The sequence below is a fragment of the Harpegnathos saltator genome, unplaced genomic scaffold (genome assembly GCF_003227715.2).
Source record: "Harpegnathos saltator strain DR-91 unplaced genomic scaffold, Hsal_v8.6 scaffold133, whole genome shotgun sequence".
Classification (NCBI taxonomy): Eukaryota; Metazoa; Arthropoda; class Insecta; order Hymenoptera; family Formicidae; genus Harpegnathos; species Harpegnathos saltator.
In genome coordinates, this window is record NW_020229910.1 from 975,346 (window position 1) to 991,409 (window position 16,064).

Consider the following 16,064-nt stretch of genomic DNA (forward strand, 5'->3'; position numbering starts at 1 on the left):
AATTCCTCGCTCCACCAATAGGCACATGCACAGTTACACCGATTTTACCGTTCGGATGGCTATTTAAAGCCGCGCAACATACCCGCGCAGATATATTCAGTACTCGACAGTTTTAAATAACCGCTAAGCGAAGCTCTGCTCTCTCTCTATTTCTATGTCAAAACTAGGCGAAGTATTTACGAAAACCGAGACACATCAGCGAGACGTTCCGTCGGCAGAAAAAGATGACCTCATCGGCGTGATACAGTGCTTCTCTTTTCCTTTTCTGCTCTCTTTCTCTTTCTCTCGTGTGAGTATCTGCTATTGTATTTCGACATTATATCGCGAGAGACACTGTGAATATCATGCGAAATTAGCAAATTTCTTATTACATAATTCTCATCGAGCACACGCGGGTCACGATACGAGGATTACATCAAATAACCGACATTAATAATGACATTTTGTCGATCCGTCTCGACGGTCGTGATGAAGCGATCTGAGAACAGTAAATACCAAGTAACAGTACCAAGTAACAATACCAAGTAACAGTAAACAAAATTAAATTTATGTCGATGTTATTCCCCGTTTAATGTAAATACAATGTAAAACATGTGTGTAACGATTACGTCGTTGAACGAGAAATTGTAATATTGATGTAATGTCACTGTCACACTCGATACTTATCGGGAAGATGTCACTCGGCTATTTAATTATGCAATATCGTTATCATTATTTAATTATGTAACTTTTCCTACCGGACAGGTCGTTTGTAGATTCCCTTAACCGCGCGCTTCCGCTACTTTGGCCTGTTTCTTTTTCTTTCCATCGTGCTCGTGCGTCGCGCTTGTTTAAACAGCGCGTATGTGACTTAATAGGATAATGCCTGCGACAATAATCGCCCTGGCAGTGTCTACGCTGTACATCGTGTTCACGGTATGGCTAGCGCACTGGCTGAGGCTGTACGCGACATACTTCATTGAACAGCCCCTCGTGAAATCCTTGTTCTTAGAGGCGATCGCTACGGCGGAACTCTGCGGAGCATGCTTCGAACTCATTATAAGTAAGTCGACCTTCCGTAATTGGCGCTCCCTCTCCGTATCGATGCACGCTCGACATTGTACGACATCAATCGACTTAAGTCGGTGAACGTACATGTACACACACACACACACACACACACATACACTCTCTGCACAATGAAATCTGAACGTATTGTGATTACGGCTGCATCGTAACTCGAACGTTTGATTTATTTTTGTATTGCGCGTTACATATAGTTTATTATTAACTATGTATCTGTTTGTTGCCCGATTGGGCTTTTTTTGTGTTATTTTTTACTAATACATTCATAAACAGTTTCGTCCGATTGTTCAGCATATTATTTTCTCCGAAGAAATAAAAATTCTGTTGTATTGTTGTCTCTTCAGTTGCGGACAATTGGGGAGTATCAATGTATGCGATTTATCTGTTTGTGCTGACGGTTTACTGGTCGATGACCTGGGGCGACGCGTCGGCGTGTCCCTACACTCACCTGGAGGACATGGTCCTAGGCAACAAGTCTGTGCGCATCGCCTTCCTTTTGATATGGGCCGAATTTCTCGGCGGTATCGCCGTGTTTAAGTACATTCAAGTGCTCTGGGCGCTCGAGATCGTCTCCACGCACAAAAACCGGGCGTTCGGAGACTGTACTACAGATTTGCAGGCAAGGCCGAGCTTACTTCGCGGATGTATCATGCTGCGAAATGTGATGACAATCCCGATTAATTCCACGCGAAACACTGTCGTTGTTAAAATTAGTCTTTAGCCGTTAGTTTTGTTGATATCAGAACTATCCTGCGCGAAAGTGTTATCATGTGGAATAATATCAGCCCCTGAATAACGGAAATTCTATGTGATGCGCGTACCCAGGAGAAATTATATCGTATATAATTATTTTAAAAGTTATATATGATTATATATTATTTATATATTTTTTACTTAATTATATATAATTTAATTATGCATTAAACTACTAATATGATTCTGTATCTATATGTGAATTTTATAAATATTATACTATATAATTGTACACGGAGGAAAGAATGCTTGTAAATGAAAAGAAAAAAATATTATTATTGTACGTACAGTTCAAAGCGATTTTATAGTTGATTTGATTAAAAAATACGGTTGTTTTTAGGTACCTGTTCTAATTGGAGCGCTCATAGAGTGCGTCGCTACGTGCATATGTAGGGTGGTGTCACGCGTCTTGGGTGACCTAAATCCAAGATTCAGCACGGTCATCGACTCTTTCGTGGGGACGTCTCTGGTTGTTGCAGGTCGGCGAGAACCTCCGATACTTTTTGACGGCATGAAAGGTACTGCTCTTTATTCGTTGATCCTTTGATAAAGTACCGTGCACGTTCCAGCCTTCAATTATTCCGGCGGTTACTTCAATCCCGCACTGGCGACTTCGTTGAAATGCGGTTGCTTGGGCACCACATTCATCGAGCACGTGACAGTATATTGGATCGGGGCGTGTGTTGGATCTATCGCCTCCTTACGCGTGTACAAGATGCCGTTCGTGCAAAATTTCGTTGAGCAGCGCAAAGAGAAGATCGCCTAAGATGACACAATGACGGAAAGGCATTGGGTGTTTACGCACAATCTTGTTGAACGATTTTATTCTTCAATTACTTGGATATTTATATATCATTGTTTATATATTTTTCAATCTTATGTCGTTTCAATTTTATTTATTTTATTTTATTATGTCATTCCGGCTCGAGGAATGTATTATCGTAATGTACTAATCTTTTTATTTTTTTTTCTTTTCTAAGAAACAGTTACACGATAACGCAATTGTATTTTAGCGAAACATTATGATACAAGCGTTATTCTATAGATGTAGAAGATATTTCTTGTCGCCGTGCATTTTGATGCATGTGAGCGAGTGGTCCTCGAAAATTGGTCAGAGGGTAACGAAAACTGTATGACGACTTATCACTGGAATAACGGAGAATAACGGTAACAATATCGAGCGACTTTTTTTATAGAGCGATGAATAACGCTAAAACGAAATACTTTGAGTGTATTTTTCAATTCCAATACTGTCTTTGCTATAATGTATACAAATGTTTAAGAGCGCGGAAACTAACGCGCCGAAGGGTAACATGATGCGATTCAATTTGCGTATTGTATATCGCAATTAATCATAGCTACGTCATGATTTTCAGGTGACACTTTGATCGACAATCAATTAGAAGATTGTTTCTTAAATATGCCCGAAGATTGGAGGTTGGATTGAGCCGCACATTAGACAATAAAACAATATATTTTAATAAATTTATTCAATAAAAAAATGAAACGTGTTCTTATCTCTTTGCTCCTTACAAAAAGTATAACGTCTTTGATATATGATATAATGCAACATGTAGAAAACTTTGATGAGACATTTTTCAGATGTGAGTTTTTTTATTCATCAAGTTATTACACCATACATACGTATGATATTTGATATTCAAGGCTATATATTATGATCAGAACGTTTCCATAATTAGAAGCATCTAAGGATATTATACATGTCTTAATGTGACTGAATTATCATATACAATGTGTCTGTCTTTGTTTAAGTAAAGACTGATGACGACGTCGATGATGACGTACTTTCGATAAATTTCTTTTCCAAAGTTACAAGCAAGTTGTGTAAAAAGGATTCCATATAAAATACCGTGTTTTGTTGATAAATAGTTAAACACGAAAAATGCTTTTTATATCACGCACATATTGAAATTACATCGATTTCAACTATTAATTACAACAAAAATACGGCTATTACGATATGAACATCCTGTTCCAAATCAAAAGTCCTTTCCTTTTTGAAATCTACTTTAACGAAAATATCGGTTTATCAATATACGTAACTTCGAAGGTCGAAATGTATTCTAAAGATCCAATGTCATCAAGTCTATAAAATGTTATGCGGAAGACTCCAAACAAATATCACCTTGTCTCGAAATATTTAGTTCTCTGTGACAACCTTCGTTAACATTGTTCCTGCCTTTATACAAGTGTCTTGTGCAATTAATTAAGCTTGACTTGGATATTCTCTGTGTAACTTTATCTCTCTGGTAATTTCTCTTTAGATTTTGTTCAAAACTTTCTACCGAAAATAAATTGATACATCATAGATTCAAATAATCGTAAAATCTTATATTGAACAGAACAAAGTCCTTTTATAAAAAAATAAAACGGAACGTCATTGATACTCCAGAAAACAAAAGAATAACAGTCAGCACGATTCTGTCAACGTATCGTAAATTTCAGCTCTTTGCATATTATCCTAATTACATGGAAATCATTTACGCACCTAATTAATAATTGAATTGTTTTTTGTTTTTGTAGTAAGCGGAGAGTAAGTAACTCAATAATGCTGATTTTGTTTGAACCTAAGATTACAGACTCTTTCAGATTTCATATACTATGGCATATTGTAATGTATTTCGTGGCAATATTTGTTAAAAGTATACGCTGTAATGATCTTATGAAACTTATACTTGTCGAATTAACAGCTACGACAGAACTATGTGCGATAAATTACGAACTCACTTCAGGTACAAGTCTATGTATATTGAACATCTTTTTTATAAATGTATTCCCCTTCCCTTTTATATACGTGCAGCGTCGTACAATCAACTTTCTATAACCGTTACATTTGTACATCATAGTAATGGGATTTAAAAGCTGGCCATTTTTTTATTGCTATTTTATATCTCTGATTTAAGTAGTCTCTCTAGTTTACATATTAAATATACGATGTATTATCCTTAGTAAAATTATTTATAGTATGTATCTTAATCAGGATCTTCTACCTTTTTTCTCTTTCTCTTTGTTACATTTTAATAACATGTTATATAATATTTAATATCATTTTATATATTTTTCTAAGAATAATATTTTCTAAGAAATTTCAAACTTATCTCAGTTGTAGAAAAATGTGGGCCATTAATATATGGGATATTTACTCTAGTAACAATGATGTATTGAATAACACGCTGACATGGCGTAGAAGCATGTCCTAATGTAATACTAGAATATATCTTAATAGGCAAAAAGATACGCTGGAATGGTATATTTATTATATTTGCTGAAGTGCTCAGCGCTTATTTTGCATTCAAATTTATGCCTGTAATATGTAAATTTTTTCATCCGATCGATTTGACGTCAGTAGGTTGCTCTACAATTTTTGATGAGGTAAATTCAGTGGTTATTTATTTAGTTAAATTTATTTAATGGACATTTATTTATTTATTTCGATGAATCAACTTTTCATAGTTAAAAGATGATTTCTAAAATAAAGAATATTATCAAAATTTTTCATGTAAGTTCTTACAATGTTCAAAAAAAAATAATTGAAATTTTCGGAAAAGATTTTCGAAATTATCTGTACAAATTAGATGGAATTTAGTATATGTATGTGTGCGTGTGTAATATGTATACATGTAATATATATACATAAACTTTAACATTAATTTTAATATAGATTTATATAATTTAGCATATAATATTGTATACAGTGAGCTTTATCTTATGTATATAATTTAATGTAATTTTATTGTTTATTTCATACTATATATCATATTATTATATTTCATATTATATATTATATATCATAGTATATACAATATATAAAAATTTTCAGAATCATGTACTATACGCATTTATCTTCGAATGGCTATTGACTGTCGTTCACAGAATAACAACTTATATTATGATACATTTAACAATACTCTACTTATCTTTACAAGTGAAAATAATTGTGCATGCTTGCATGCTAGCAATATTTAGGACCATAGGTTGGCGGGTGTTTTTACTGTTTTTTACAACATAAAATGCACTGTTTTGTCAATTCTTTATAAATAATATACATTTTAGGATTTGTTTTTATTGGTAGTTTCAACAATCCAGTATTAGGATTGTGTAAGATACGGATGTCCAAAAATTGATTATTTTCAAAGCCTATTTGTTTATTGGATTGGACCCATTTTGCGGGTCTCTTCATATTGTGCTCTCATGGATATTATACAAACGATTTATAAAGCGTGTACTATCTCTGCTGCCTAGTGATACCGAAATTGCTCTAATATATGACAATGAGAGTTTTAATAAGCACCATACATAAATCATTATAATTATTATATCTTTGAATTATATAACAATAGCTACATATTTAAATTTCATTACATACAGTTATCAACAACTTTTGTCTCATCATGCCGGTTTTGAACGACTATAATAATCGCTGACCGCATGCCTATCATCTATAATTTGATTATGAAATAACGCACGTTTGAATAATATATAATAAAATATAATAAAATAAATTAAATTAATAATACAAATTATTTGACAATGTCTTTAATACGAAAATAATATATAATACTATCATATTTATTAAAAATAATTTTAGGCGCTTGCATTTTCGATTAGATAAAAAGAGGTAAAGGAGAAATTCTTTCTTATCGTTGAATACGTGTTATACATAATAATTAAAATAATTATAAAAAAGCTATTTTTATATTTTTACCATATTTGTCACAATGGAATTTTTACAATATATACTATATAATAGTAAAATAATATACAATTTGGCTTAATTAGGTTGTATTATTATATGTATCGTGTTTATCTTGTTAGGAGTGATAAGTGATTTTTCCTCAATGTTCAACATGTTAATGCATTTTTAATAAATAAAACACGACATATAGGACATGAATATCATACATATTTTGTTACGATACATTTGGAATAGCATGTTTGGAATAAAGTTCAATATTCATACAATTTCAATGAAATTATTTCCTAAAGTTATAAGCAAGATATATAAGAAGAATAAAATGCCGTATGAAATGCCTCGTTTTATTATTCATAAACGGTTAAACATGGAAATTGTTTTCGTGTCGCACATATAAAATTTATATCTTAAATTCGTGAAATTACATCGATATTATCTATCGATTTTAGCAAAGTAGACAGTTACAATATAAATGTTTTGCTTCAAGGTAAAGAAATCTTTCCTCTCTTGAAATCCGTTTCAATAGAAATATCTGTTTTTCAATATAGCTACGAAGTTAGTCACGCGTTCTAATATTATTGGACCTACGAAATGCTATGATGACAAAATTGACGAATTCAGAACGAAATTTTATGACCTTGTCTCGCATTTCCGCAACATTTAGTTCGTTGCGAGAGTTCATCGATTATATTTCTCATTGTACACAAGCGTAACGCCAAATTAAATTTGGTCTTAATATTCCTGATATATAATATTGTCTTTCTAATAATTCCATTTTAGATTTTGTTCAAATTCTGCTATCGGATGTACATAGATATGTTTCAGATTTAATAAAATCATTATTTGAAATTCCATATTACGTCAAAGAAAGCAATTTTTTCTAACGAATGACATCGGTGGACATTTCAACATAAAAAAAGAATAACAGCGTATTTTCGTAAATACATCGTAAGTATTATTCTTTTACATATTATCTTAATTGTGCAAAAATAATTTATACAATTAAGAATTTTATTATCATGTTTTACAATAAGCTGTGTATATTTTAACAATATTGATTCTGTATTTCTTTAAATAGCACACATTTGAATAAGATATGGATAAAGAAACATTTAAAAACAGTGCGTTGTACTTTGGACTGATATATACGATAATAACTCCTTTTACGAAAAAATTCATCAACATAATTGGAAATGAAAAAGTGAGAGATTTCGTTAAAGACATAGTAGCCACGTTTGAACTATGTGCAATAAATTACGAAATTGTGGCAGGTACACATGTATATATATTAAATTTCTTCTTTATAGATACTTCCTTATTATTTATTTATAAATATAAAATAAATATTTCCTTGTAAATATATGCACAACATCGTACAATTAATTTTGTATAATAATAATTATAAGTATAAACACTGCATTTCTCTTATTGCTATTATAATCTATATTTTTTCTGTTTTAAACGTTAAATTTATGTTAGGTATTCTCTTATCCTCTTGGTATAATAATTTGTTATTATATTATCTTAATTAACATCTTTTAACTTGCTTTATATCATGTTAATAACATTTCATACGATGCAGTATCACGAATTTTGCAGTTTTCTAAGAAAAGTTATATTAATTTTTTCAGTACCTTGAAACTTCAATTTACTGAAAAGTTATTTGGGGTGGGACATTAAAATGGGACACCCTGTATATATACTGGGTCTTCCAAAAGTGTGGAAACCCTTTAATATTATGAAAAATACACATTTTTGAAAAGAATGTTCTATACGAAAGTTACAGGGTTTTTAGTGATACATTACATGGTAAAATTAGTATTACCTTGAACTACATTGTCAAAGTCAGATTCACTTTCAATTTTCTAAATAGCAATCCCTACTTTTTATTGCATATTTTTAGAGCGTACCTCGATAACTTTCCAAAACACTATAATAAAATAGTTTTTCATTATTAGGAACATTTTGAGTAATGAAGCTTAAAAATTACAGTACCGCTGGCATTAGCATTATCTAAGGTGTATCACGCAGTGATTGCCCGATCGGATTTACACCCCTTTTATGATGTAGGTGGGTGGGTGTGTGCGTTTGTGTGCGTGTTGTGTGTGTGTGTGTGTGTGTGTGTGTTGTGTGTATTATGTGTGTTTGTATGTATGCTTGTGTGTGTGCATGGATGGATGCACAAATGATTAGATAGGTTAGATAGTTGATAGGGAATAGGTGATAGTTGCAGAACAGATAAGGACTGAGAACCGTCACCTTCTCTCTCTAATGACTCAAAACCTTCTGCTCCGCATGTGCGCTTTCAGCGTCTTAAAGTAAATGCTGAAAATGATTCCCATTGACTTCCTGATAATACGCTAATCTTTGGTAAAACGTAAAAATGGCTTTACGATTAGTTTCAATAAGTACCAAATCCGCTTCGTCCTTTATTCGCGGCCTCAATTCTTGAATATTTTGAGGTTTTGTTTTGTAAACCTTACTCTCTTTATGTAGCCCCAAAAGTAATAATCAAGTGGAGTCAGATCTGATGAGGCGGCCAATTCTCTCCTCCCTCATCTGGATTCCTTCTTCTTATTCACCTTCGTGGGAACTTCATTTAAAATTCTATATGGTCCTACACCAAAATGAGGAAGAGTTCCATTCTGCTGAAACTATATTTCTTCGAAATTATTTGAAAAAATATTTTGTATCGTTGAAATTATTTAATCTACAAGTAATCTTTCATACCTTTGAGCATTACAATTTTTTTCAAAAAAGAAAGGTCCACTTAAATAGCGATTTATCATATCGCACACATACGTTTATTTTTGTGGGTATTGCTTATGAGATTCCCGCACCCAATTCAGATTCTCATCTGACCAGAAACGAAAATTTTGATTATCTTCTCTCGTCAAAGTAAAGATTGCCTTGTCTATGAAGACAATTTGATAAGGAAAATTGGGCTGGACATCTATTAGTTCTATTATTTTTTCACAGAAGCGTAAACGACACTCCTCATCTCCATTTTGCAATTCTTGAACATATTGCAGTTTGTATGAGTGAAATTTGTTTTTCTTTAACATTCTGTATACGGATGTGGAAGCAATGTCATGAGTTTGAGCTGCTCTACTAACAGACATGTTGCGATTTTCAATAAATGTTTGCAGATCATCAAACTGTTCTCTTCGTTAGTTGCAGACGATGGTCTGCCTGCCTTAGCGCGATTTCTTACGCTACTAGTTTCTTCAAGACGTTGTAATGTTTTTAAAACGGTGGATTTATAAATTCGACGATTCGAATATGTGTCATTAAATAATCGAACAACAGCAGTGTACGACCGAAAAAGCGCAAGACCTGGCATATATATATATATATATATATATATATATATATATTGTTCTTATAAACTACATTAATGATATTTCAATATGTTATTTTCCTAGTCTAGAAAGCCACTAGGGGTATGCAAAAATTTCCATCGTTCATGTATAGCTGGTATTGTGAATTATTTACATGAAAGTTGCGACGCATTTTTTTTCATATATCAGTATTGGTCAACCTGCATAGAAACTGATGCATAATAACTCATATTCACATTGACATAAGCATTTTTAATTCATATGGAGATGAAAGTCGATAAAACGTATATTCGTCCTTGCATGTTTTTTTTTACTTCATCAGCGCCGAAGCAACCATAAGCAAAAATTAATTAAAAACCATTACAAAAATGGTGAGGGAACGATAGCTGAAAGTTCATGTTGTGAGTGATTTCGGTGCCTTAAAAGTGGCGATATTGACTTGAAAGACAAGAAGCGTGCTGGGCGATCGCAAGAGATGAATTCGGATGATTCGGAAGTGTTATTGCAAAAAGATTCGACTCAATCGAGTGTAGAACTTGCGAAAACATGTTACATGTTACATGTTAATTAAAACACTGTAATTCTACGCTTGCATGAGATAGAGAAAATTCTGAGAAAAGAAAAATAGGTTCCCCATGAATTATCTGAGAACATTATTGCCAGCCAAGTCATCATTTGCCTTTCGCTGTTCGATAGACACAAACACAAGTCTCTTATGTATCGAATTGTGACCGGAGAGACGAAAAACGGATTTATCAAGACAATCTCAGTCGCAATAAATCGGGAATAAATCTCGGAGAACCCTCTACGTTACAGCTAAAACGAAATATTCATGATTATAAGATCCTCCTGCGTATTTAGTGGGACATGCAAAGAGTGCTGTATTATGAGCTGAAAACCATCTCAGATTATCACCGCGGAATTATACAGTCGAAAATTGGAGCAGTTGAATGAACAATTGATCGAGAAACGGCCATATTTTGCGACAAAGCAAAACGAAGTAATTCCTCTGCACGACAATGCCCCACGTTGCATTAACGACCCGGCAAACTTTAATGGAATTGCAATGGGAAGGCCTATCACACCCAGCATATTTTCTCCAGATATTTTCGGATTTTTCGTTTTTTTATTTCGTTTTATGTAGCACAGAGAGAGAGAGAGAGAGAGAGAGAGAGAGAGAGAGAGAGAGAGAGAGTCTTTCTGGTACACGATTTCGCAATGTTGAAAAAGTGCCACAATTTATCGATAACTTCATTTATTTTAAGAACAAAGATTTTTTTATCGCGGTATCTATCTTTGACCTTGAAAGATGGCAAAAAGTAATAGATAATGCCGGAAAATATTTTGATTGAAGATACTATGTCATTTATAATAATATTAATAGAAGACGTTAAAAACCATGGAAGCTTTTATGTACCTCTAATACGATATGAGGCTCCCGTTCCAAACCAAAAGTTTTTTCCTTTTTGAAATCCACTCTAACGGAAATATCTGTTTATCAATATAGCTACGAAGCTAGTCACGCGTTCAAACGTTATTAGACCTACGAAATGTTATGATTACAAAATTGATGAATCCAGAACGAAATTTTATGACCTTGCCTCGTTAAGAAGGTTAAAATATAAATAATGTGTTATTCGTGATTCTATTTCCACAACATTTAGTTCGTTGCGAAAGTTCATCGATTATATTTCTCACTGTACACAAGTGTAACGTCAAATTAAATTTGATCTTAATATTCCTAATATCTCCTAATATTGTATTTTGTAATATTGTCTTTCTAGTAATTTCACTTTAGATTTTGTTCAAATCCTGCTATCGGATGTACATAGATATATTTCAGATTTATCATTATTTGAAATTCCATATTACCATATCCATATCAAAAAAAGTAATTTTTTCTAACAAATAACATCGGTGGCCATTTAATAAAAAAAGGATAGCGCATTTCCGTGAACACATCGTAAGTATCATTCTTTTACATGTTATAATTGTGCAAAAATAATCTGTACAATTAAGAATTTTATTATCATATTATTTTATAACAAGCTGTATATATTTCAACAATATTGATTCTTTATTGTTTCTTTAAGTACACATTTGAATAAGATATGAATGAAACATTAACAGCCACTTTCAAGTACTTGGGACTAATATATTGTATAATATTTCCTTTGATAAGAAAATTCACCAACCTAATTGAAAATAAAAAATTGAAAAATATCTTTAAGGACATGGTAGCCACGTTCGAACTATGTGCAATAAATTACGAAATTGTTGTAGGTGCACAAGTACAAGGTACATATATATTAAATCTCTTCTTTATAGATACTTCTTTATTATTTAAAAATATAGAATAAATATTTCCTTGTAAATATATGTGTAACACCGTACAATTAATTTTATATATTTATGATAATTATTATAGGTATAAACACTGCTCTTCTCTTATCGCTATTATAATCTATATTTCTCTGTTTTAAATGTTAAATTTATATTAAGTATTTTCTTATCCTCTTGGTGAAATAATTTATTATTATATTATCTTAATTAACATCTTTTATTAACTTTCTTTTTATCATGTTAATAACATTTTATACGATGCAGTATCACGAATTTTGCAGTTTTCTAAGAAAAGTAATATTAATTTCCTCAGCTTCATACTATTCTGAACTACATTTTTTTATACTTACTTGTATGACAACGTTGCTCTGGGTAGAATACTGGCACGAAGTCCGTGCCTGTCCCAATGAAATAGTAGAACATATGTTCGCAGCACAGAAATCAGTCTTATTTTGTATATCTTTAATATTTGCTGAATTGCTTAGCAGTTATGTTGCATTCAGATTTATGACTGAAATATGGAACACTTTTCTTCCTTTCAAACGAACGTCAGTAGGTTGTTCTAAAACGTTTGATAAGGTAAGTCCAGTAGTTATTTACAGCGACATGCAATTTATTTTTCATAGTTTAAAAGTGCTTCCTAGTGAGAAAAATATTATCGGAATTTTTTATATAATTTCTCAGTGGTCTAGAAAAGTTTTAGAATTTTCTCAAAAGTTTCATATATTATTCTTAATATTTAAGCTGAATTTTATAAATATTTAGGCAAAAAATAAGAAAACACCCTTTACTATCTCAGAATATTATTTCTTTAGATCAGTGTCTTTGAAGACATTTAAAACATTTATATAGGATTTCAAATTTTTTTTGTCGCAGGCTTTGTTTAAAGAACCGTAAGTTTCTAAATATGTTTAAAAAAAATTACAAAGTCTAAAACAATTTATTACATCTTTTGTCAGAATTCTTCGTACTAATATATAGTGAGTTCTAAGAAATTTATGTAGCATTACGACAAAATATTTCACCAAAATTATTCTTAAGTAATATTTTTTTTTAATAAGGTATATGTCAAACATAATATATAATATATGTGTGCACAACAATTTTGATATTAATTTTGATATAAATGATGATTAATTTATCACATCACATTATACGCGATGTGCAATCACTCTATATATAAGTACGATTCGAGGTAATTTTAATGTTTATTTGATAAATATAATAATTTTTAGGATCTTGTACTATCCGCATTTATTTGCGAATTGCTCTTAACTATCGCTAGTAGACTATCAATTTATTGCGTAATACCTTTAAAGAGATATATAGGAGATATAAAACAGGAATTTTTGCTTATTTTTGTGATATCGTTGTATAGGACTATAGGTTAGTAAATGTCCTAATATTTCTTTATGACATGTAATATACTTTTATTGTTTATTTTCCACAAATAACATGCATTTCAGGATTCTCTCTTTACGCCAGTTTCAACAATCCAGTGTTAGGAGCTTGTGTGAGATACGGTTGTCCAAAAATTGATCTCTTTCAAAATGTACTTGTTTATTGGATTGCGCCGATTTGCGGATCTGTTTACTCCATGTATATATTACAATGGTGCAGAACGTTTATTAATTATTTGCGAATTAGATCATGTGAACAAACGCCCCCGCCTGATAACAAATTTTTTGCACTTTTCGATAATGATATTCCGATAGACATATTCGCCCATGCATAAGATTATTTATTTTATTTATTCATTATATTTATTCCTACTATTTATTTTTATTAAATTTATTATTATTATTATATATTTATCATATAAGAGAAAAATATATTATAATATATAAATATGATATTAAAAATATCATATTATAATATATTAAATCATATTATAATAATTTTAATATTATAATACATATAATACATAATAATACATGACATATTATAATTAAATTAAATTATTATAATTAAATTATATTAAATATTATAATTAAATTAAATTAATTTATAATTCTTATTATTAGGTGTACAAATGAATAATCCAAATTATTTTAAGCAGTTGTGAAATCAATTTTAAATTGAATAGATTTTACCGCTCTTTTGTGATTATGCAATGTTAACATAGTTGTATAGCTATTAAGAAGAACATATAGTTTGGCGAAAGGCCCAACATAACCTTCAAAAGTATTCAGTTCAATACAGTCGAAAATGGCAACAGATAAGTTGCATATCCGATACTGCATTCCTTACGAATTCCAACAAGGAAAAAATGCTGCAAGAGCGTGCGAATCGATTTGTTCCTTTCTCAGTGAAGATGTTGTATCGTACGATGTGTGCACATTTTGGTTTAAGCGGTTTAAAAACGGTAATTTCAGTCTAATCGACAAACAACGCCCTGGAGGCCCTCCGAAGTGCGATAATGATGATTTGGAACAACTGCTCGCTGAGAATTCGACACAAACACAAAAAGAGCTTGCAGAACAGTTGGGAGTAACGCAGCAAACGATTTCCAAACGCCTACATGAGATGGGAAAGATCCAGAAAGAAGGAAAATGGTTTCCGCATGAACTCACTGAAACCAACAAAAATCAACGAATGACAGCGTGTCTTTCTCTTCTCAATAAGCAGCGTCGAAAGTCTTTCTTGTGGAAAATCGTTACGGGTGATGAGAAATGGAAATACTCTATGACAATCCGAAACACAGAAAGTCATGGGTAAATCCCGGCGAATCATCAAAATCGGTCGCAAAACCCAATCGCTTCGGAAAGAAGGTTCTTCTCTGCATTTGGTGGGATATCAAAGGCGTGCTTTATTATGAGTTGTTGGAACCGGGTGAAACAGTTACTGCGGACTGCTATCAACGTGTCAATTAATCTACTTGAGTCAAGAATTGGAACGAAAACGCCCGTATACTGGCAAAGGAGAACGTCCAGTGAAATTGTTGCATGACAACGCCAGGCCACACATTGCTTCCAACACAAAAGACACCATAATGAGTCTTGGCTGGGACGTCTTGCAGCACGGCCGGCGTATTCACCAGACATTGCTCTATTCAATTATCACTTGTTCCGGTCGATGCAACACGCCTTGTCCGATATGCACTTCCAATCAGTGGATGAGATCCGAAAATGGCTTGACGACTTTATCGTGTCCAAAGACGTAACATTTTTCCGAGATGGAATTCATCAGCTGCCTGAAAGATGGCTTAAAGTTATAGAAAGCAACGGCGAATACTTTGATTGAACAATTTAATTTACTTTCTTTTAAAATAAACCTTGAATGTAGCTGAAACAATTGGATTATTCATTTGTACACCTAATATTTATTATCTTATTTTAGATTGTTCATTTAGCGTTGTTCATTAGCGTTAATCATTACTATCACTACTAATTCTTTCACTTTTATATTATTTTAATTTATGCTTCATGCTAATAATACATGTAATACGTGTTATCTTATCCTAATAAATTGTTTTATATATTGGGGACTTGAATAAGTTCTCGCTCTTTCCCGACAGATAGTGTTATCTTAACCTTTTTGCATCGGGCAATACTACAGCCAACATCATCGTGAAGCTCCACCATTAGGCTCGAAGTGACAGTATATGTTATTCCGCCGAAGCGTAAACAACATATTTTTTCATAGCGTTAAACATGTCGAATTTCGTACCAAAAAAAGAATATTTGCAGGAAATTTTACTGCATTACCTTTTTCAGAAAAAATCTGCAGCTGAAGCACATAGAATTCTTGTGGAGACTTACGACGACCATGCTCTGTCGGAAACAACATGCAGAGATTGGTTTAGACGCTTTAAAAATAATGATTTTGATGTTGAAGATAAAGAAGGC

The 16,064-nt window shown here is 32.1% G+C and overlaps 2 protein-coding genes across 5 annotated transcripts; both read left to right on the forward strand.

Annotated features, from left to right (window-relative positions):
• The first annotated feature begins 98 nt into the window (after positions 1-98).
• AQP (aquaporin) lies at positions 99-3,271 on the forward strand. Of its 4 annotated transcripts, XR_003114392.1 has the most exons (6): positions 99-289; positions 858-1,042; positions 1,410-1,684; positions 2,159-2,297; positions 2,388-2,985; positions 3,195-3,271. XR_003114392.1 is itself a non-coding variant. In XM_011140326.3 (5 exons), exons 2-5 carry the CDS (start codon positions 862-864, stop codon positions 2,582-2,584), a joined length of 792 nt encoding a protein of 263 aa, XP_011138628.1. In that variant the 5' UTR covers positions 99-289; positions 858-861; the 3' UTR covers positions 2,585-3,271. The 4 variants fall into 4 exon arrangements, 3 of the variants coding, with proteins under 3 accessions (XP_011138628.1, XP_011138629.1, XP_025163787.1); XM_011140326.3 differs by having other exon boundaries at positions 2,388-3,271; XM_011140327.3 differs by having other exon boundaries at positions 114-289; positions 745-1,042; positions 2,388-3,271.
• An 8,406-nt stretch (positions 3,272-11,677) lies between these two features.
• Positions 11,678-13,978, forward strand: LOC105182691 (aquaporin-11-like). Its single transcript, XM_011140332.1, has 5 exons — positions 11,678-11,836; positions 11,967-12,171; positions 12,530-12,795; positions 13,452-13,602; positions 13,683-13,978. The coding sequence occupies exons 2-5, from the start codon at positions 11,985-11,987 to the stop codon at positions 13,949-13,951; spliced, it is 873 nt and encodes a 290-aa protein (XP_011138634.1). The 5' UTR covers positions 11,678-11,836; positions 11,967-11,984; the 3' UTR covers positions 13,952-13,978.
• The last annotated feature ends 2,086 nt before the right edge of the window (positions 13,979-16,064 follow it).